At 33.0% G+C, this 21,798-nt stretch overlaps 2 protein-coding genes across 2 annotated transcripts; one reads left to right on the forward strand and one right to left on the reverse strand.

Annotated features, from left to right (window-relative positions):
• The first annotated feature begins 336 nt into the window (after positions 1–336).
• On the forward strand, positions 337–10,711 carry LOC125194711 (protein FAR1-RELATED SEQUENCE 5-like). The gene is made up of 4 exons (XM_048092948.2): positions 337–410; positions 8,041–8,147; positions 8,399–9,125; positions 9,274–10,711. Exons 1-4 carry the CDS (start codon positions 337–339, stop codon positions 10,709–10,711), a joined length of 2,346 nt encoding a protein of 781 aa, XP_047948905.2.
• Positions 10,712–11,948: 1,237 nt separating this feature from the next.
• Positions 11,949–20,149, reverse strand: LOC125193683 (uncharacterized). Its single transcript, XM_048091527.2, has 20 exons — positions 20,000–20,149; positions 19,856–19,912; positions 19,451–19,563; positions 18,504–18,689; positions 18,323–18,430; positions 18,149–18,223; positions 17,958–18,044; positions 17,771–17,845; positions 16,915–17,687; positions 16,273–16,842; positions 15,816–15,914; positions 15,540–15,650; positions 15,283–15,438; positions 15,039–15,188; positions 14,759–14,926; positions 13,213–13,283; positions 12,950–13,130; positions 12,713–12,835; positions 12,475–12,618; positions 11,949–12,395 (listed from the first exon to the last, which is right to left on the reverse strand). The coding sequence occupies exons 4-20, from the start codon at positions 18,631–18,633 to the stop codon at positions 12,012–12,014; spliced, it is 3,405 nt and encodes a 1,134-aa protein (XP_047947484.2). The 5' UTR covers positions 18,634–18,689; positions 19,451–19,563; positions 19,856–19,912; positions 20,000–20,149; the 3' UTR covers positions 11,949–12,011.
• Between the last annotated feature and the right edge of the window lie 1,649 nt (positions 20,150–21,798).

Below are 21,798 nucleotides of genomic sequence, written 5' to 3' on the forward strand. Positions count from 1 at the left end.
TCCCAAATCAACTAGTGTTTCATAGTGGAATGCAGAGAAAAAGATGTTTATGCTCTACTACCATGAAGATTGCTTGCTTCTGATTATCTCATTATCCCAGCCTCCGTCAGGCTCATTACTTTTCAAAATACCACCTGAAACAGATAACATCCCAGCTTGCTCCTCCACTAGACCTTGCGAAGGGCTAACAGCATGCTGGCCCGACAAAAGAGGCAATATCTCCTCCCTAACATCACTTTCCACAGCATCAGGGCCTGAATTAAGGTCCAAATGTCTGCTCCACTGCCTGTTATTACTAATGTCAAGAAAGCTAAGCATATATGGCATCTGATGCAAATGGGCTTGCGGCAGAAGAATCTACATATGAGAGGGCAACAACAGAAAATGTTGCTGATGGGAGAGGAGTTAAGGTCTTATAAGGGAATACAGGTAACTGGAAAGGAGCGGATGGGTATAGCAATGCAGGAGATGATGAAAACAATGGTATGGAGTAGTATATTTCAATAACTAGTGTTAACACCCATGCTATGCATGGGACAAAAGAGTTTACAAAAAATAAATATAGAAAAAAATGAAAAAAACAATATGCGTAAGTAAAGACCAAAAAGTAAAATCAGATAATTTGGAAATCCTACTTACAATATTTGGACAATCATCTAATTTTAGTCCCTTAACCCCCTAGAAATCTACTCTCTCCGTATTACAAAAATATAAACATTCAAAACAACATGAGTTTTAATGCACAATTAGTAAAGTAAGTGAGAAAAATTGATAAAATAAGAGAGAAGAAAATAAAAATGAGTAAAGTAAGAGAGAGAAAATAGATTAAAGTACTTTAAATCAAATATAAAAATTCAAATACACTTTTATAGAAAACGTTTTAATAAACAGCATAATAATAGGCCATGACTAAAAACAAGCCTTTTAGAAATAGGCCTTTTAGAAATAGGCCAACATGAGCAAGCAAATACTAAAATACAGTAAAATTTTCACAATTAAAATACTCGCTTTAACAGAATTTAAGTTAATAGATAATAATACCTATGGGTATATATCTTGAATAAAATATGATAAATAATTTAGTTATTATATTAGTTATATCTACAAATATTTATTACAACAATTTAGTTATACCACAATGAGTTTAATTACCAATAAATAATATAAAAACCCTTAAAGTTGAAATTGTAGTTAGTAGTAGTACTTATTATAATGTCTCAGCTACTTTGGTATAACTCAAAAGGAAAAAAAAAATTGGTGATTAGTTTGGTTTGGTTGATTTATTATAATTAAAATAAAAAAGTAATAATAATAATATTTTATAAAATAATAAATTATATAAGTATACTAAAAAGATTGATGAAATCATAATCAAATATACCTTAAAAATATAAATTATAAGCATTTATTATAATAATTTTTTAACAAACTAATTTTTTCATTTAAGATTAACAGGAATACTATAATTATTTTATAATTAAATATAATTAGTGTCATAGACCTTACTATAAATTAGTTCTCGAATAATTGGAAATTAACTACATATATACACTTAAATTTCATATTCAAAATTTACAATAATCCAAAACGTATTAGAGTTGTAACTTCTCTAACAAAATATAATTAGTAATATAAAACTTATTATAATTAACTTTTACAATCAATTGGGAACTAACTCCATAAATACATCAAGTGAATATTCGAATCTCACTATAATTATAAAATGATAGCTTTTGAAATTTTAGGTTTGGTATTTTAGTTTTTTCAATATTAATATATTAATTTTTTATTTACTTATAATCATGTTAATTTTTTTTTATTTAAATATCCACAATCTTTAAATCTTATTCTAACATAATAGTAATTAAATTTTGTTATAATTCGAAACTTTCATTAATTAATTTATGTACTTTAGTTTAATAGATTACATTTATTATCACAAAAATAATATTAGTGTGTGATATTAATTGAGAAATTGACTAAGTTTATTACTCTCTATTCAGTACAACACAAATTATTGTTGCATACTATATTTTATTAACAATTATTTTTGGACATGGATATTGCTTAACTTATTGCTTAATTAATTTTTGGCCATGGATATTGCTTAATTATCAAAATCTTGTCACTAAAATAAATAATTTTAAATACGGTATTTCATCAAATCATAGTATACTTGGAAAATATTTTTATCGTAATTAAATAAGGTGTTTCATCTAACATGTTTCTTGTTTATTTTTATAATTATCATTTATCTACCTCAATATATTTATTTTTAATATTACAAATTTAATATTAAGCTTCTATTGTCATAACTTCCACGACAAAATTTAATATTTATTTTTAATATTACAAATTTAATATTTATTTCTTGTAGTATTTTTAATACTTAATGTGTGATATAGTATGTATGTGTAAAGCATTATATTTTTGTTAACCTTGTCACATCTATTTAATTTAATTTTATTATTTTACATAAAGAGTACACTCACAACAAAAATTATTTTGTCACAATGTTATCCGATGAGTATATCTCCTCATTTTGTGTAGTTAATTTTTTTACATTTGTTGAATAGAGTATATAATATCGTTGTGCTGTGCAAGTTTAGGGAATTTATTTTTTATTTCCTCTAAATAAAATTATAGCAAAATTTTATAATGCTCTCTTAATAACAATCCATAAGAAAAAACTAAACATCTCAATAGAAAAAAAAATTACAACAAATATTATATTAAGTACCAAACTAATATTCAACACTATTGGTTTTGATGACTTAGCATACTTATGATGTATGGCCAAAAATTAAATAAATATTAGTATTATTTATGATAAAATAAATTAAAATCAATTTAATTCTAACTATTTTATACTAAATTTAAATGTAGATATATTTACAAATTATATATCTTAAATATTAAATATACATTTTAAATATAATTGTAAAATATTTTTAATATAATAAAGGGTTGTAAAAATATTTAATAAATTAATATATAAATCTAGTTATTTATTTAGAAGAATTTCATTTTAAAAATACATAATCATAGTCTAATAAAGTAAATGTTGAAATTGAACCTATATATCTCTCTCTCTCCTCTCTATCACTTTGTTTCTCTCCCTAATCGGCGCCGCCGTGCCGACCTAAAACCGCCGCCCGCAGCCACCCACTGCTCTCTTTTCTTCTCTCTCAAATCGGCGGCGCCACGACAACGCCCGCCCAGCGGCTCCACCACCGTACCTCGCCAGCTAGTCCGCGAGCTTCACGCCCGCCGCCGTCCACTGCTCTCTCTTCTTCTCTCTCAAATCGGCGGCCCCACGACAACGCCCGCTCCACCGCTCCTTCCTCCGTGTAAACTTTTACACCACATCACCATTTACGTCCTTGTAAGCGTGCTTGAATCTGGACCTCTACGACATAAGCTTTTCTATAGTAATGGTGCATTTTATAGATAATTCTACAAAGCTTCTCTTCTAAGCCACACTCTTTGGGAAGATCATTTTTGCCACTCATTATTCATAATCTTATGGTTATGATTAATTTACAATTAATTTAATATTTTATTAAATAAAAACGTTTTTTTTTTATTTTTTAAATTTTTTATTTTTTTTATATATTTTTTTAATTATTTTTAAAAAAAATTTATAATTATTTTTACAATTAATTTAATATTTTATTAAATAAAAACTTTTTTTTTAATTATTTTTTATATTTTTTTTTAATTATTTTTTAAATTTTTTTATAATTTTTTTTATTCGATAAAAACTTGATGGAGTAAATAATGAATTATATTCACTACATAATGAACTAAATGAATGTATGTTATGAACTTATTACTTCATTCAGTCGTGCTATTACTTCATTCAATTAGTTTATTACTTCATTTATTAATGTTATTACTTCATTCTATTAGTTTATTACTTCATTCCGTTAGTTTATTACTTCATTCAGTCATGCTATTACTTCATTCCATTAGTTTATTACTTCATAATGTGTTATGACCTAATTATCTTTCAGTTGGGTTTAGGGTTATTACTTCATTCCGTTAGTTTATTACTTCATTCAGTCATGTTATTGTTATGAGCTTATTACTTCATTCAGTCGTGCTATTACTTCATTTATTCATGTTATTACTTCATTCTGTTACTTATTACTTCATTCTGTTACTTATTACTTCATTCTGTTAGTTTATTACTTCATTCAGTCATGTAATTACTTCATTCCATTAGTTTATTACTTCATAATGTGTTATGACATAATTATCTTTCAGTTGGGTTTACGGTTATTACTTCATTCTGTTAGTTTATCACTTCATTCAATCATGTTATTACTTCATTCTATTAGTTTAGTACTTCATTTCGTTAGTTTATTACTTCATTCAGTCATGCTATTACTTCATTCCGTTAGTTTATTACTTCATTCAGTTATGTTATTACTTCATTTCATTAGTTTACTACTTCATTTCATTAGTTTATTACTTCATTTTATTATTTTATTACTTCATAATGTGTTATGACATAATTATCTTTCAGTTGAAGTAAATTCAGTATATAATAAATGCGAAAAATTACTTCATAACATATATTCATTTAGTTCATTATGTAGTGAATATAGTTCATTATTTACTCCAACAAGTTTTTATCGAATAAAAAAAATTAAAAAAAATATAAAATAATAATTAAAATAATAATAATTTTTTTTAAAATTTAAAAATAAATTAAAAATAAATTAAAAAGTTTTTATTTTAATAAAATATTAAATAAATTCTAAATTAATCATAACCATAACATTAAGAAAAATGAGTGGCCCAAATTTGGTCTCTCGGTCTTTAAGAAGGGTTCGACATTGATCACAACTCTCTCTCTCTCTATATATATATATAGAGTAGTGATATAGGGCAAGTACCCCTTAAGTATATAATTAGAGAACAAATCTCAGCTACAAGATCAAGAAATCAAGGGCTGATACTTAGTCATGTATTTGATCCAGATTTTACTTCACTATAAGAATGAATTGGTTCACTATAAGAAGGTGGGGGTAAAATAGTCATTTAACAAATGAAATTGGGGTTAAACTTTAATTCCTCTCTCATTTCCAAATTCTCCTTTTGCCCTCCATCGCTCTTATCCTCTTCTCTAAACCTCAAATTCTCACAAAACGCCGATTCACTCTGTCGTCGTCATCGCCTCATTCTGTTTTCCTCAACATCCAATTCTCTCATTCCGTCATCGAATAACGGATTCAAATCAGAAAAAAAAAATTCAAAATGCAAGTTGTCCTACCAATTTTGAATTCATTTTTTATTATTTCTTCAACTGATTTAGATTTCATTTTTTTTAGGTTTTAAACGTTAGAAGAAAATGCAGCCGGAGGTCTCGACGGAATACTCCAAGGCTCTGATCGTGAGTCATTCCTATTTTTTATTTTGAATTTTAATTTACGATATTTCTGTGTATAAAATGTGATTCTAAATGCATAGTTATTTATATTGATGTATATTTTGTGTAATTGAAGTACCTATTCTTTGTTTATAGTGATGTATATTTTGTTTATAGTGAAGTATGTAAGCCTATTTTACCTATATTGTGATAACATGATTACAGTGAAGTGCTTATATGATTATAGTGATGTATATTTTATTTATAGTGAAGTGTGTGATGTGATCTAGTAGTATATTTTGTTTATGGTGAACTAGTAATATATTGTGCTTATAGTGAATGTTTATGGTGAAATATTTTACCTTTATAGTGAACCAAATTATGGAATACGTCACTCTAAGCACATTTTACTTCACTGAAACGAAAAACCAGAGCAATATAAACACGTATCACAAACACTTCACTCTAACGATGGAATACTTCACTCTAAGCACGTTTTACTTCACTGAAATGAAAAAATGGTGCACTATAAGCATGGATCACAAACACTTCACTCTAACTATGGAATACTTCACTCTAAGCACGTTTTACTTCATTGAAACGAAAAACCAGAGCAATATAAACATGGATCACAAACACTTCACTCTAACGATGAAATACTTCACTATAAGCACGTTTTACTTCACTGAAATGAAAAAATAGTGCACTATAAGCATGGATCACAAACACTTCACTCTAACCATGGAATACTTCACTCTAAGCATGTTTTACTTCGCTGAAATGAAAAACCAGAGCAATATAAACATGGATCACAAACACTTCACTCTAACCATGGAATACTTCACTCTAAGCACATTTTACTTCACTAAAATGAAAAAATAGTGCACTATAAGCATGGATCACAAACACTTCACTATAACCATGAAATACTTCACTCTAAACATGTTTTACATCACTAAAATGAAAAATCAGAGCAATATAAGAATGGATCACAAACACTTCACTCTAAACACGTTTTACTTTACTGAAATGAAAAAATAGAGTAATATAAGCATGGATCACAAACACTTCATTCTAACCATGAAATACTTCACTCTAAGCATGTTTTACTTCACTGAAATGAAAAAACAGAGCAATATAAGCATGAATCATAAACACTTCACTCTAACCATGGAATACTTCACTTTAAGCACATTTAACTTCACTGAATTGAAAAACATAGCAATATATCAGTTCACTCTTAGCATTTATCAGTTCACTCTTAGCATTTATCTGTTCACTTTAAGATCTATACATTTCACTGAAATCACAAAAACCAAAACACTATAGGGCATGTATCATATACTTCACTCTAAGCATAAACTGATTCACTTTATGCAGAATAAACTACACTGAAATGAAGAAAATCAAAGCAATAAATAGGAATAAATCACGATTGGCGATTTTGAGTATACAGTCGGATTCTCCTGTTGTATTCATGTTTTGATGTTTAAAAGCTACAAAATAAAATTAACTCTAAATCAGATGAAGAAATGTTAATGGAAAATGAGTTCTAAATCGGTAGGAATGATTTCTTACATTTTGAGAAATCTTTATGTTTTGATTACATTTGTTCGATGTTGAATCAGCGGAACGTTGAGTTCTAAATCGGTAGGAATGTTGACGATAACAGAATGAGGCAACGGCAACGGCGTTGACGTTGAGTGAGAATGAATCGACCATGAGAGAATGAAAAGAAGTGAAGAGAACAGAAGAGAGAATCGAGCAGGAGAGATGATTTTCACAAATGAGAGACTAATTAGAGTGTAACCCTAGTTTTGTCTGTGAAATGACCATTATACCCCCGCCTTGTTATAGTGAAGTAAATCTGTGATAGAGTGAACTTCAAATTTGAAAATCACATGTGTAAATACTAGCCCTTGATTTTCTTGATCTTATGGTTGTGATTTGTTCTCTAGTTATGTGCTTAATGGGCACTTGCCCTATATCACTACTATATATATATATATATATAGGATTTTAATCAATACAAAAATCCATCCTAATACCAAACATAGGCTAATTATTGTCCATGAGATTTGCCGTTAGTTTAATCTTAGTACAAGATCTGAAGGCTGCCATATTTTCATTTCTTTCCCATTTTTAATTAAAAATAATCGTGTAAGGCTAGTATGGAACTTATACATTTGTCTTGTTATGGAATTTCCTTTAATCATGCAGTATGATTACTCCATGATCATCTCTTTCTCTCACTTCATATCTGCGTGAAATTCCTAAGCACGATTCACGTCCTATACTTTTATTTCTTCAGCTGATTCTATATTCTTGAATATCTGTCAATTTATTCATCCTCTTCTCCAGCGATTTTTTCACCTTCTTCCATAAAATATGAATATCTTTTAACTTCCCATTTCAGAATGTGTGTTCATAATCTTCAGCTATTCTTTCATAATCGTTTTTAGTTTCTCTACCAGATTTCCATTTTACATCTCCTCCTTCATCACTCTATTGGTAAGTTTTTTATTCACCTAAAATCTTAATTTTAGGAATTATCATCCAAAGATTGAAATATTCTTATATATCCTGTTTCAGAGCTTCTCTCTCTTTTGTTCATTTTTTTGTATCATTTGATATGTGATTGTGAATGTATAAATTGTTTGCAGATTTGTTTCTATCGAGACTCACATTAATGGAGATGGGATCACCCCACTGCCGCACTGTGACAATCATTCTTCATCTGATGAAAGTGTTGATAATACAAATTATGGAGGTTAATTATATTGATTTGTTTTTATTTCACTATTATTTCTTGATTATGCCATAAGTTTTATATTTTATTTTTATGTTTTGACTTTAATATACAGTAGTTATGCTCTTCGTTGTATGCAATCTGTCATCGTTGTTTAACTGGTCGCATGTGTTTTTTTGCATACGCTCGCTGCATTTTTCTCACATAACGGATTTCACATCTCGCTTCCGTTATTATGTTGTGTTCTTATGCTCTATTTTTGTTTATTTCAGATTTACATACCCCTGATTGCCCTATCGAAGTAAAACCCTTTGTTGGTCGTAACTTTCCCACATTGGAGAAGGCAATTCAGTTTTATGAAAATTATGGGCGACGTGTTGGTTTTGATACCATCAAGTGCGGCTCTAAAAAAATTGATCAACTCACCATATGGTTTTATATGGCGTGTAGTAGAGAAGGTGAAAAAAGAGTGCAAGACAAGCAAGCTGAACGCAGATGTAAATCCAAGAAATGCGGCTGTAATGCTAGGGTTGTCTTCAAGTTTGATTCCGACAGAGGCTACGTAATCAATAATTTGAATGAAGAACATAATCATCCTATGGTACTTCCAAACCACCAGAAATTCATGAGGCTCAATCGAGTTCTTGACGATGTCCACCAAAAATTTATTACCGATTGTGCCGGTGTCAATATTGGTCCATCACTAACATTTAAATTGTTGACTGAATTGATGGGTGGATATGAGTCGGTCGGGTGTACTGTATTGGACGTTCGCAATTACACCCAAGACATTAGGAGATATGCTGAAGGACATGATGCTCAGATGATATTAGATGAGCTAAGGAAGAAGAAGGAAAGTTGTGACGCCTTCACGTACGAATATAAGGTCGATTCTAGTGATAGAATGTCACATTTATTCTGGTGCGATCCACTATCAAAGAAGAATTTTTTGCTATTCGGTGACATTGTTTCATTTGACACTACTTACTCAACCAACAGGTGCATTTTTGTAAGCTTATTTGTTTTCACATTTAGTTCTACATTTCATGGAATGACATTCATTTTTTCTGAATTGGCCTATTGTTTGATATTCTATGGTGTCAAACTAACATAACATGCCTGATTTTAGAAAGAATCTTTTTTTTAGGTACTCTATGATATTTGCTCCATTCACTGGTAAGGACAATCATGGAAGAGCTGTGACATTTGGTGCCAGCCTTCTTTGTAGTGAGAGTGCGGACTCTTTCTCCTGGCTATTCCGACAGTTTGTGAAGTGCATGGGTGTAGCTCCGAAATTGATCATTACTGACCAAGACTTGGGAATGAAGGTTGCAGTCGAGGAGGTCCTAGTGAACACACGTCATAGATGGTGTATGTGGCACATCATGGCAAAAGTTGCTGAGAAGGTCCCAAAATCATTGCTTGGTGATGCAGATTTTAAGAAGGAGTTAAACTCATGTGTCTGGTCCGAGTTGATTGAACCCACCGAGTTTGAAGACACTTGGCATAAGATTATGGAGGAATATGGACTTGAAGACACTGATTGGTTTTCTACAATGTTTCGATCAAGACAGTATTGGGTTCCAGCATACTTTAGAGACTTTCCTGCTAGTTCTTTGATAAAGACAACCCCTGTTTCTGAGTCCCAGAATAGTTTTTTCAAGAGGTATAGCAAGGCCAAAGCCAACCTTGTTGTGTTCTTAATGAACTTCAACAATGCTTTGGAGGCTCAAAGACACCAAACGGCAAAGCTTGATTATATGGATGCTAATACCACATCGACATTGAAAACACAGTGGCCTATTGAGAAGTATGCTTCTACAATATTCACTGACAGTGCATTCAAGGAAATTCAAGACCAAATACTGGAGGCATACAATCATTGCAGTATTTTGGCGATATCAAATGAATCTACTCATGACATCTACAAGGTATTAGATCATTTCTCAAACACATGGAATGTTACATACTCAGAATTAGATTCTGCCTTTGATTGTGGTTGCAAAATGTTTCTGAGAACTGGTCTTGTATGCTGTCACATCTTCCTTGTGTTGAAACACAAAAACTTTAAGTTGATTCCTGACAATTTGATTGGAGGTCGATGGTTAAAGTCCCCACTAGTAAAGTCAGCTCATGGTGTTGACAGTGAAGATGTGATTACTCATGTCTATGTGGATGAGAAGAAGAAGGCTTCGTCTATCTTGTTGGGTGAAATGTTGTCTTTGTACCAAGCTGTTTCTGTCGACATTGATCAAACCCATGAATTGACTTCTATACTTCGTGATGCAAGGCAGCAGATTTTTGCCGATGGTGTGGTATTGTCAGCTGCACAAAAGAAGCAGCGTATTGAGTCTTTTTATGGTGGGGAGAAACCCCTTGTTGTTGAAGTTCATCCTCCTGAAGTTGTGAAGACGAAGGGACATGCAAGTAGGCTCCAACCAAGGTTAGAAAAAGCTATGCGGCTAAAGAAAAAACCTTTGCGCCAATGCAAGAAATGCCATGAGTGGGGTCACCACGATTCACGGAATTGCGACAAAATCAAAGAGAAAGAACTTCGGAGATCAAGAAGGGAGTCTGAAATTTGATTTTATGCATTTGCAGATTTTCTTTTTTTTTTTTTCCTTATCAAACCATCTGTTATCACTCTTTTTGGAACAATTTGATGTTGGCTTTAACCATTCAGACCTTTTTTTGTAATTTGAACTAGACATCAGCTAATATGACTTAATTCTGTACTACTTATCATTTTCAGATTGCTCATTTTGTGAGAAATTTTTGTTTACCACCCTGTTATCTTAGATGTTAGTTTTGTTTGGGTAGTTTTTGGATATTTTCTTCCTCTAATGACTCGTATATGTCCCTCTAATGACTCGTATATGTAATCAGAATGACATGTATACAGACCTTTTCTTATACTGACTCATATACGTTATAAGAATGATATGTATTTAGTCTCTAATTTGATCATTAAGATTAGTGATGATACCATCACTATTGATTTTTCTGAATTTATTAACGTTGTGGATGATGTGGTTTAGTCTACAATTTTTACTTCAACCTCATTTTCTATTGAAATAAAGCTTTGTTTAGTTAAAATTTACAATCATGTCAATGTTTGAATTTAATAATATGTTTTTCTCTTTCAGTCAAAATGCAAATAATATTTAATGAATAATACTTTTATATTCTTTATTATTACGTGTATAGTTGTGGATGATGTGGTTTAGTCTACAATTTTTTACACCAACCTCATTGTCTATCGAAATAAAGCTTTGTTTAGTTAAAATATACTATAATTTCAATGTTTGAATTTAATAATATGTTTTTCTCTTTCTATTCGATGCAAATAATATTTAATGAATAATACTTTTATATTCTTTATTATTATGTGTATAGTTTTTAACATATTAATTTTCCAGAACAAATCATGACCAAAATTTTTCAATCTAATGGTCAATAATTAAAGAAAAACACGATGGGTCATTATAAAGACGTTTTTGGTTATATTATAAAATTTGGGTTTGAGGTCATGTTACGATCATTTTATTTCATCCTTATTATAATGACATAAAAATAAGCGTACGCGGACCTAAAAATGACCTTTGTATGCTTGGTTCTGTATTTTTGTATTTTAGGTGACCCATACTACATTGTAGCAACACATCTGCATTGTCAAGACACAACTTAAAATCCAATTCGAAATCAAACTTAATTCTCATAAATCACATATAACAAGATGTCAAACATAAAATCCAATGACATATCCAACACCAAACCAAATGACATATCCCAACACCAAACCAATGTGATACGTGGAAAATTCTAGAATCTGAAATCTCAAAACAAAAATGTCGATGTAGCCGTCTATGAATCTAGAATTCAAGACTAATCCAAAACTGAAGCTTTGTAGTTCGCAATCATCTTCTCAACATCTATCTTCATTGTCTTGCTGTCATTTGCGTAATGTATGGATGCCGTTGTTTTATTAAAAAATGAACTGTGATTATTATCGGCCAACATCAACGCACAGCAGTATTTAGCTCTTAAATACTGGATTGCACCCCTATTTCTGTTTGATAGACCACAATTCCAATGGCCTTCTCTCTCACCCATGTAGACTTCCAGGTGCCTCAACAAATACACACCACGATCCTCAACATTATCGGTTGTTCTCCAACTCATTTTCATCCTATGTATAGGCACGTTCACAACAGCCTTGCATTGAATGTGGCATCCAATTTTTGTTAAATATTTACAAAAGAACGCCCTCTGCCAAACACAATTTGAAAATCATGATTCAAACAATTAAACAATAAATCGTACGCAAGTAAGTGTTTGTGATACCTACCAGTGTTCCAGGTATGTCACCATAATTCAATCTCAAGTCACGATCATCTCCTTCTTTCGAGCCATCAATGATAACAACTGCTTTTCTTGCGAAACAGAAACACACAGTGTAGTCTCTTTTAAATACACAGAAAGGGAAGAAGACCTGTCTCCCGAAATACACCGGTGAACTTGTCAATATGTCACATTGTTATACAAGAAAAGAAAAAAAAGTTGTGCTAGATATTTAAGGACCATACCAGATCTATGTCTCCCCATTTGAAGTTTGGTATTTCTCTAACCTCCTCATTAAGGTTCATCGCAAAAGTATTAAATCTTTTTTCTTCATCAACCTCTGCAGACACCTTCACAACCGTGTAAAGCTGCACCGTGACACCAAAAAAAAAAAAGTTGTTGCATGCGATTCAAGTTGTGACCAAAATTACGTCTTACCAATAATAAATCAGTAGCATTAGAGAGATGTTTTATTTACTCACTGCAGGGTAAGTTGTGAAAAACAGTCTTTTCGGTGACGAATGAGCTTTCATATCCTCCTTGTTGTTCAGTACTGAGCACCATGCACTAACTATACCACTTGAGATCTCAGTATGTGGGAACAACGACATGAACTCTATAATCCGAACTTCCACAACATCATCATCATACACAAGCTTATCCCTAACAAACAATTGTGCAACAAGTGACTCAATTTTATTGGAACATATTAATGAGTTCCTAAACAGATTTTAGAGCAACTTACTCATTTGCATTGTGCGTTGTCATAAGCCAATAATAAATCATTCTTTCATCTTGATTAAGCTTGTTTGACACCTTCACTGCTCGTTCTGTTAGGTTTGGTATATTGAAAAGCATGTTTCGAGCAATTTCGCTCGAATAGAATCTTGCTTGTATACGTAAAACTCTATAATCCACTTTTAACCCGATTCAGTATTATTCGAGCAGTTTCGCACGAATAGAATCAGTATATTATTACATTGTGTTTGCTTGTGCATTTAGAAGATGTTTTATAAACATTTGAATGTATAAGAAGCAAACAAAGTCTAAGTCTTTTGCTTAGTAGACTGGTTGTGGGCGTCGTCCACTTTAAGGTAACACAGTCGGTTCTATGCAATGCTTTGCAAAAGAAAAAGAAGAATTTCACAACCCAGATAGGCTTAGACTACCTATCGTGAAAGGTTGCAATGTCAGTCCGATTATTTCTAAGCCTTACTGAAATAAGATGACGTTGGTGTGGTATAGCACTGAATGGATCTAACAGCAAGACGTGTCTTTATGCTATCTACTGAAAGACTAGGTCTTGATAAAATACTATTTCTTAATCTACATACGTTAGCATTGAGCATACGGTATTGATTATGCACTACTTTGACTTATCAAATGGTGCGGGTTTTTCGCAACCCAATAATCCTGATATATTGGGTAGTGGTGATTAATATCTAGCGGTGCTAGGATTGCTATTATGTTGAATCGTGCGCGAGGTGAGTCTCGTTTGATAATGTCCTCAAGAGGAGCTTGAACAAGGTTTTATTATTCGGGAAACTGGCCAGTTGGAGTTTTATTACTCTATGAATAATAAATAAGTGTTTCTTGCTAAGTCCACTCTTGGAATTAATAAGATGTTAATTAATTAAGTCCATAGCAGACATTAATTAATTAATGGACATTTATATCTTAAGCGCGGGAAATAAATAATATAAATAATGGAAACCCGGATTACTTGTAATTTCGGATTTGGATGGGGAGTGCGATATTACTTCTGTAGTGGCTGCTCGTAATATTCCAATATAAGCTTGTATTAAATTGTGGGTTCAATTTAATTAGTAAAAAGCTAATTGGGCGAGCCCATATCCAAAACCTTCCATAGATCCCTGTCTGAGCCCAAAAGGAACTTAATATAAATAGGAGAATAAAGGAGACAGAAGAATCACAATTTCATTATTTGTAATTTTCGAAAATTTCAGCTTCCCAGCTGTAGGAATTTTCGAATTCTATTCCTTTTCCCAAAAGGATTTCTTCTGTCTTCTTTATTCGAGTCCTAGTATTTTGATAAGATCAGCCCACCCTGATATCGAGATACAGTTCGGGAACCAGTCAGAAGATCTGTGGTATAGTATTGAAGATCATCACGTGGAGAAGGCGCGAGCAATCGACGATTCTTTGGAGAATCAAATCGGTAACTCTAAACCGTAGAATTCATGTTTTAGGATTTACTTTCTATGAGCATGAATTATTTGCGTTCTAGCATGCAATTATCTGTTTAACATGTGAATTGATTAATCGCATAATCGGTCAAATAGATCCGTATCTGATTTATTTATTTGTACAAGTCTTCCGCTGTGCAAGGGGCACCAAACCCCAGCACGTTCATAGTATGGGGAACGCATTGCATCACTTAACTTCATCTCAGCTCTTGCTCTCACTTTCAGCTTCCAATTCTCCGCATCATCTTTTGGCTAACCACGTAAGTATAGGACAATGTAGGGTTGTTCAGTCATCTTAGAGAACATATTAAAGCCATAAATGTGTCATGACTAGCAGCACAACAACTCATTAAATGGCACTTACATTGTCAGTATCACATATGCCTAATTCGTTGCACATTTTAGGCTTCGGTTTCTTTGAAAAAGGCGTCACAAAATCAGCTTCGTTGTCCTCAAAATCCATGGGTGCATCAACTGGATTTTTCACCTCAGGTTCGACTAGTATTGCTTTACCCTAAACAAAATTTATAAACTGATCATTTCACAAACTTAACCTGAAAAAAAATCAATAGGATAATTTGTAATGTCATTGCAGTATTTCTAATTACCTTATCGATCCTTGTGCTCACTATCTGGTTCCCAAACCTAGTCACTGAGTTGTTCACCATAGAAGCCAAGCATACTACATCATCATCATCATCACCACATTCCATGAAAGCTTCGATAGCTGATTTTACAATTTCTTCGACATTGCTAGCATCCTCCTAGTACTCATTTCATGTTAAATTCAGCCCAAAATCACATCCCCAGAAAAATAACCAAAACATCAATTTTGCTAGAAGATTTTCCAGTAAACAAAATGTACCTTCGTTCCAACCCCAGGTCTTGCTGAGCAGCCAATACTTAAAAATGATTTTGTATCATCCGTGTTTTGATTCATTCCAATAGTAGTGAACGTTGTGGGGTCGGATATACACTAAACACAACAAAAAATGGTTATGTATTATGTCAAGCCTTGCAAAGACCAACTCAGTCAAAACATTCACCACTGTATTGTATCATAGAATTAGCGTCTTACCGTCTTTGGATCATTCCTTTTAAATAAATAATTAATAAATATTGACTATGACACGGCACATACCTTGATTTCTTCACCGTTCAGTGCATCATGATCGATGATATTATCTTCTTTATTAGTATCCTGTGCTTGGTACATTACAATATCATTTCCAGTCTGATCCTGCAATGACATCATATTTTGCTAGTAAAAAATATGACACATATCTTACAGCATATTAGAACATCACATATGTCTTCAAAATAGTGTATGTTAGGTTATAATATAACCAGACATAATATTAACGGGCGTTGAAGGTCATACAACAGCACCATTTAGGTCATGCTTTCCAGCACTAGATCTATTACCCTCACCAAAATACAACCATGCCAACAACGTCATATAAAAGCAACTTATGAGTCATAATATACTAGCAGCCTATCTTACGGATCTTATAGTAACAGGCATTAAAGGTCATACAACAGCACCGTTTAGGTCATGTTTTCCAAAATTCAAAATGTTAGATTAGCCTTCAACTTACATTATTTCTTCCAAAAGAGAACCCAATGTCAAATGTTGGCCCAACCTCGGCCATCTTCTTCAGTACATTGGTAACCTTCATCATATTCGCCACGACAACGAGAATTTCAGGAGTGTCTAGTTCCTCCTTAGTCAATGCTTGTTTCAAATTTTCCAAGGTGTCCTCGTCTTCATTGCCATTTTTGGGAACCACCCCCAGCATCTTGTAGGCAGTGGTTGCTGCAATACGAAAAGATTCAATATTTTCAATTAGTGCAGCAGCATCGTTGATCCGGTTGAGAAGACTTTGAATCGCTTTAGTTGCCTCCTCTTCCGCCTCAGCCAATGCCACCATTGCCTTTGATAAAGGGTTCTCAACTATTTTGTCCTCAACTTCCAAAACTACAATTTTAGTGGGTCGTGGCAACTTTTCTGGATCTCCTCTTTCAATCACACTTCCCCGCCCAATACACCCAGTTTGGACCTCCATCTTCTGTCTTATGCGTAGCAGCTCACTAGTCCACCCTGACACAGTTGGGAAGACTCTAGACACTAGGAGTGTCTGGTGGAACACACGGTCGACATAGAAAGCCTGCATTGATTTAACAATATGGTATTAGTTTGAAGATATTTACATTTTTTAATAATTTAAGACAATACTCACTACTAAGAAAGCTGCTGGTCCACTAAAAGGATTTTTCTTATTCTTGTTCCAGTTTTTGTGACCTACAACCAGTGAGTCGAGCGTGTAGGCACACCAATTGTAGTCCTTGACAATAGATATATCATCATAAATATGGGCTATCTGAGTTCTGCAACGACCATCGCCACAAGGACCAATCAGTACTGTGTCAACTATCAGGACAAACAACTTTCTAAACCATTCACCCCCTGATTTATCCGTATGCATCTCATTAATCAAGTCATCTGGAACCATTTGCGTCCTTTCTTTGCACACTCTACGTGCTACTTCATCCATAAATGGCTGCTTAGTTTGCCTAATTACCCTTCTAATTACGGTCCCCCCTATAGACAGTCCCAATGTGACATATACATCTTCTGGGAATATTTGTAAAGGTTGACTGTTGAGTGCGAGTGTGCATGTGACATTATTGAATGCCAGAAGAAGATCGTACGCCATTTTTCCTGGAATTTCAGTTATACCAAAATGTATTAGCTGACCAAAGCCCATTTCATCTACTGCTGCACGTTGTCGCTCGTTTAACGACTGCATCACCTCTATAATGTAAGTAGGACTAATCTTCAACTTCATTGTTTCAAACTCCTTTTTCTTTTTACCCTTTTTGACTCCAGGTGCAACTACATTCTCACTTGTATCATTATGGACAACAACCTTTCCTTTTCCTCTTTTTTCACTGATCTTGCTCATTGGGCTAGCAGTTCGATCTAAAACATCTTCACGTGGACGCTTTGTACCTTTTTAAAATACAATAATCATTGAATTTAGTTGTTGTTATAATATTGGAATATATCAGAAGTAAATCATTCCTATATCATACCAGACACACCAGAGCATCCCTTCTCAGAAGCTTCACCGACAGCCATATCTCCATCAATTTTTTCACCAACAATATCTACAAAAAAAAGTGGTCCCACAAAGAAAAAGCACCCATCACTGAGACTAGTGAAGTACGTCAATTAGTATCAACATATAGGTCAAACTAGATTTATATCTCGCCAAAATACCTTTTGTGATGGTCTGTTCAACAATCTCCTTGCCGGAAACTTGGTCTAAAGACACATTTTTCATTGTTACCTTACTTTTTTCCCCACCTACAAAATCATATGATATGCACAAACCATCCATTCAAAAATTCAAAATATAAAAAAAAAAAAAACATTAATTAAGTCATAGATAGATCATTCTTGTACCATACCAGACATACAAGAGGTTCCCTTGTTATTAGTTTTCTTGACAGTCGTATCCTCAACAGTTTGTTTACCAAAAACATCTGCAAATCAACATAAACCAACATATATAAAATCAAATTATATAGCTACAAATGCATACAAATTCAGTAAATTATTTTCCATGCTAATAACCTAAATACCTTCATTGTTAGTACTCTTGTCTGATTCAGGGATTCTATCAGAACTATTCTTTTCGTGCTCAACACCACAACCTGTGGTTTTCTTGGCACTTGATTCCTTGTCCACATCTGAAAAACATAGATTTTCAGATGTTGTTGAGGTGTTTTTAGGAACTAACTCATATAACTCCTCATATATTACCTTTGCTTCCAACTGTACCACCGGTTAGCTTTGATCTCTTTGTTGCTTCGGTTTGTTTACTTATTGAAATTGCATGCAACAAATTCAATGACAGCGGCTTCTTCACTTTTTGTGTTGTACACTTGCTCATAGTATCTGAACCTTCCAATGCTATACCATTTCCAGACAACTCATTCACAGCTTGCCCTGACAGTAAACACTCATTATCAAATTCATTTTCGAGTATAATCAACACATTTAACTAGTACATCATTTACAATATAACCATGTTTACAACAACAAAATTATAATTGGAAATAAACATGCCATATATATAACATTGCAATTTATGCCAAGTACTGCATAGATTGTCTTCGAGTACCACCCATCATAAATTAAGCTTTCTTATTTCGCCATTTTTCCTAATCTGGTAGAATAGAACACTAAACCACTTTAAAAAATGATTCTTTGCAATAATTGATTAAGAAAATATATCAACTTGTTATATAAACCAGACAACAACAATATACACTATTACATAAACACCTAGATACGCCATTCAGAATCAACAAATAGATCATGTTTAAGGACTATTAAGGAAATAAAAAAATTTATAGATACAACTTGATAGGTTAAAACAAAACTAATAGCAAATATAGTGGAAAATCAAATATAATTGCTACATAATCAGTGGGATTAGATTAGATATGTGTCATGATTAAATGCCACACATGTCATACGATTAGAACTTTTATGTCATCGTAATTTAATCTAACTCAAACTAATGCCCAATCTGTAAACCATGTTATTTTGATCATATACTAGCATATTGGTTTTTTTTAATGGACTACAGTTTAACTATCAAATATAGTTGACATACTAAGATGCCAACTATATCAAATATAGTTGACATACTAAGATGCCAAGTATGTCATTGCAGAGCACAGTATTGATTAAGAATGTTATACCTTTGTCCTTGTTCAGAATGTCAGCAGATGCATCTCCGTCAGCTGTTGACGAGTGTGGTTTGATAACATTGCGTCCCTCAACATTGCTCAAGGTGGCTTTCGATGCATAACGGCTTTGAATAATAATCAGAATTAAAAGAAAAATTAGGGGAAGCTCTATCTTATCATTACTCCACAGTATAATTCAACATAATTTATGCAGAAAGTATTTTTTTATCATTTGTATGTAATTTGGAATGTTCTATTTTATCAACAAACGCTGCCTCCAAACAATTAATGGCCCAAAATTTCAAACATTTTCACACTTCCAAAAATTCAATTGCATCATCACTGTGGTTTATCCGCATTGGCTTACAGCATGCAAGTTGTAGACATAAGGATTCAACAATATGAACCAAATAATACCTTTTGCGGGCTCCGTTTTTGCTTCGGTCTTCCGGCACGCTGTAGATCTTTCGTAAACTAGTATAAATCGTGGCAACCAGAAATCAGTTTTCAGCATTGTATAGATTCGGGAAAAGAAAACACCCAATCAAAACCCTTACTGACCTTTCCCCTCTTTGCTTGATGTTGCAGAACCCCGAGTTTCAACCATTGTTGCCGACGATGTCTAGATTCAAATCGTCGGAGAGTAGCGTTGGCGAATCTTGAAGAGTCGCGTGAATCGTCCGTCATAATCTTCTATGTTGCGTTTTTTAGGTGTAGCGGGAATATGGAGTATTTGGAAAGTGTCTAATTAAATCCCATTAATTGAGCATAATGAATGCAATGCAAATGGTCAAATGACTCGTTTATTGTTAGTACCCAAACTACCCTTATAATGACCAAAATTTGTTTAGTTATGCTACAACATTGTTACAAATTTGAATCGATCATATCCGTTATTTAGTATATCCAATGGCAGAAAATTGTCCTACATTTTTGTACTAAGAGGTATTTTTGGATGGATTAAGACTCTATATATATATATATATATATATAGAGTTGCATTATCCACAAATCCACTCTTAAAGACCGAACCACCGAATCATACCAAATTAGGGTTTTTAGATCTAATTTTTTATGGATGAGATACACAAATTTATAAATTATTTTCGCCTTCATCACGAGCCTATTTTAATTCATCCGAAGGTAAATAAGTCATACTAACATGTTACGAAGATTTAACTTCATTCCAGAAGGTTTTTACTTCATTCCAATAGGATTATTACTTCATTCCAGTACGTAAATGCGGTTTCACCGTCGCGTGCCATTCTTCTCTCTACAATATCTATCACCACCTCCACGGCGCTGATATGGTTTAATAAACACATGGAATAATGTAATAAATTATTGGAATGAAGTATGTGTAGAGCATTTGAAATCCTATTGGAATGAAGTAAAAATTTTATCCAATGAAGTAATAATGTTTCTGAATGAAGTAATAAACCCACTTGAATAAATTGCATTTTAAAATGTTAATCAAGTAAAAACTCAAGTCAATGAATTTGAATGAAGCATATGGTGAATCATTTCAAAACCTACTGGAAGCAAGTAAAAACATGTTGTAGTTTCAAGGTATTACGTACGGAATGAAGTAATATACCTATAGAATGAAGTAAAATGAGCTTGTAATGAAGCAGAAAAAATTTACACAGCAGCACATCTCATCAAAAACATTAGATCTAATGGCCCAGATTTGGTCTCTAGTTCGGTCTTTAAAATTGGTTCGACATTGATCACAACTCTATATATATATATATATATATTTAACTAATTTTAAAGAAATAACTAGAGAATAAATCTCAGCCACACAATATGTCAATCCAAAGGCTAAAAATAAAGGAAAAAAATCTTTCTTATTTAATTAACAAAAATAGAATAAGGGCATTATTGGAAACCAAATTTTATGGTAGAACCACACAATCTCACGCAAAAGTGCTCACACAAAATCAAACTCGGCGATGCCCTCTTCTGCTCCGCCGCCGCTTGCAGCACCGGCAGACCTCCATGTCCGCGCTCTTGCCTTCTCTTGCTCCTCTTCCGCCTTCTACAACTTCTTATCCCTCACATCCATCACCGCCAGCCACTAAGAGGTCTCCGACGCCGTCGACGTGGCGCTGCGTTGCAACAACAATATAACCCCCTCTTCCTCGACTAATTTCAATGCTTCAACAAGATATAGCAAGACATATGCTGATTTGTTGCAATCTTCATCGTTTATGCTCACGCTCAGCAATCTCCATTGTCAATTGCGAAATCTTCACTGCAAGAGCTGATTTCTTCATCTCACTTGTTGATTTCATGATCTACTATATCTGTGTATCATTGCAAAAGATGGTTTCTCCATTGTCAATTGTTGACTTCAT

This window comes from Salvia hispanica, chromosome 4 (assembly GCF_029641045.1).
Source record: "Salvia hispanica isolate PSC_SH4W2 chromosome 4, Shi_PSC_v1, whole genome shotgun sequence".
NCBI lineage: Eukaryota > Viridiplantae > Streptophyta > Magnoliopsida > Lamiales > Lamiaceae > Salvia > Salvia hispanica.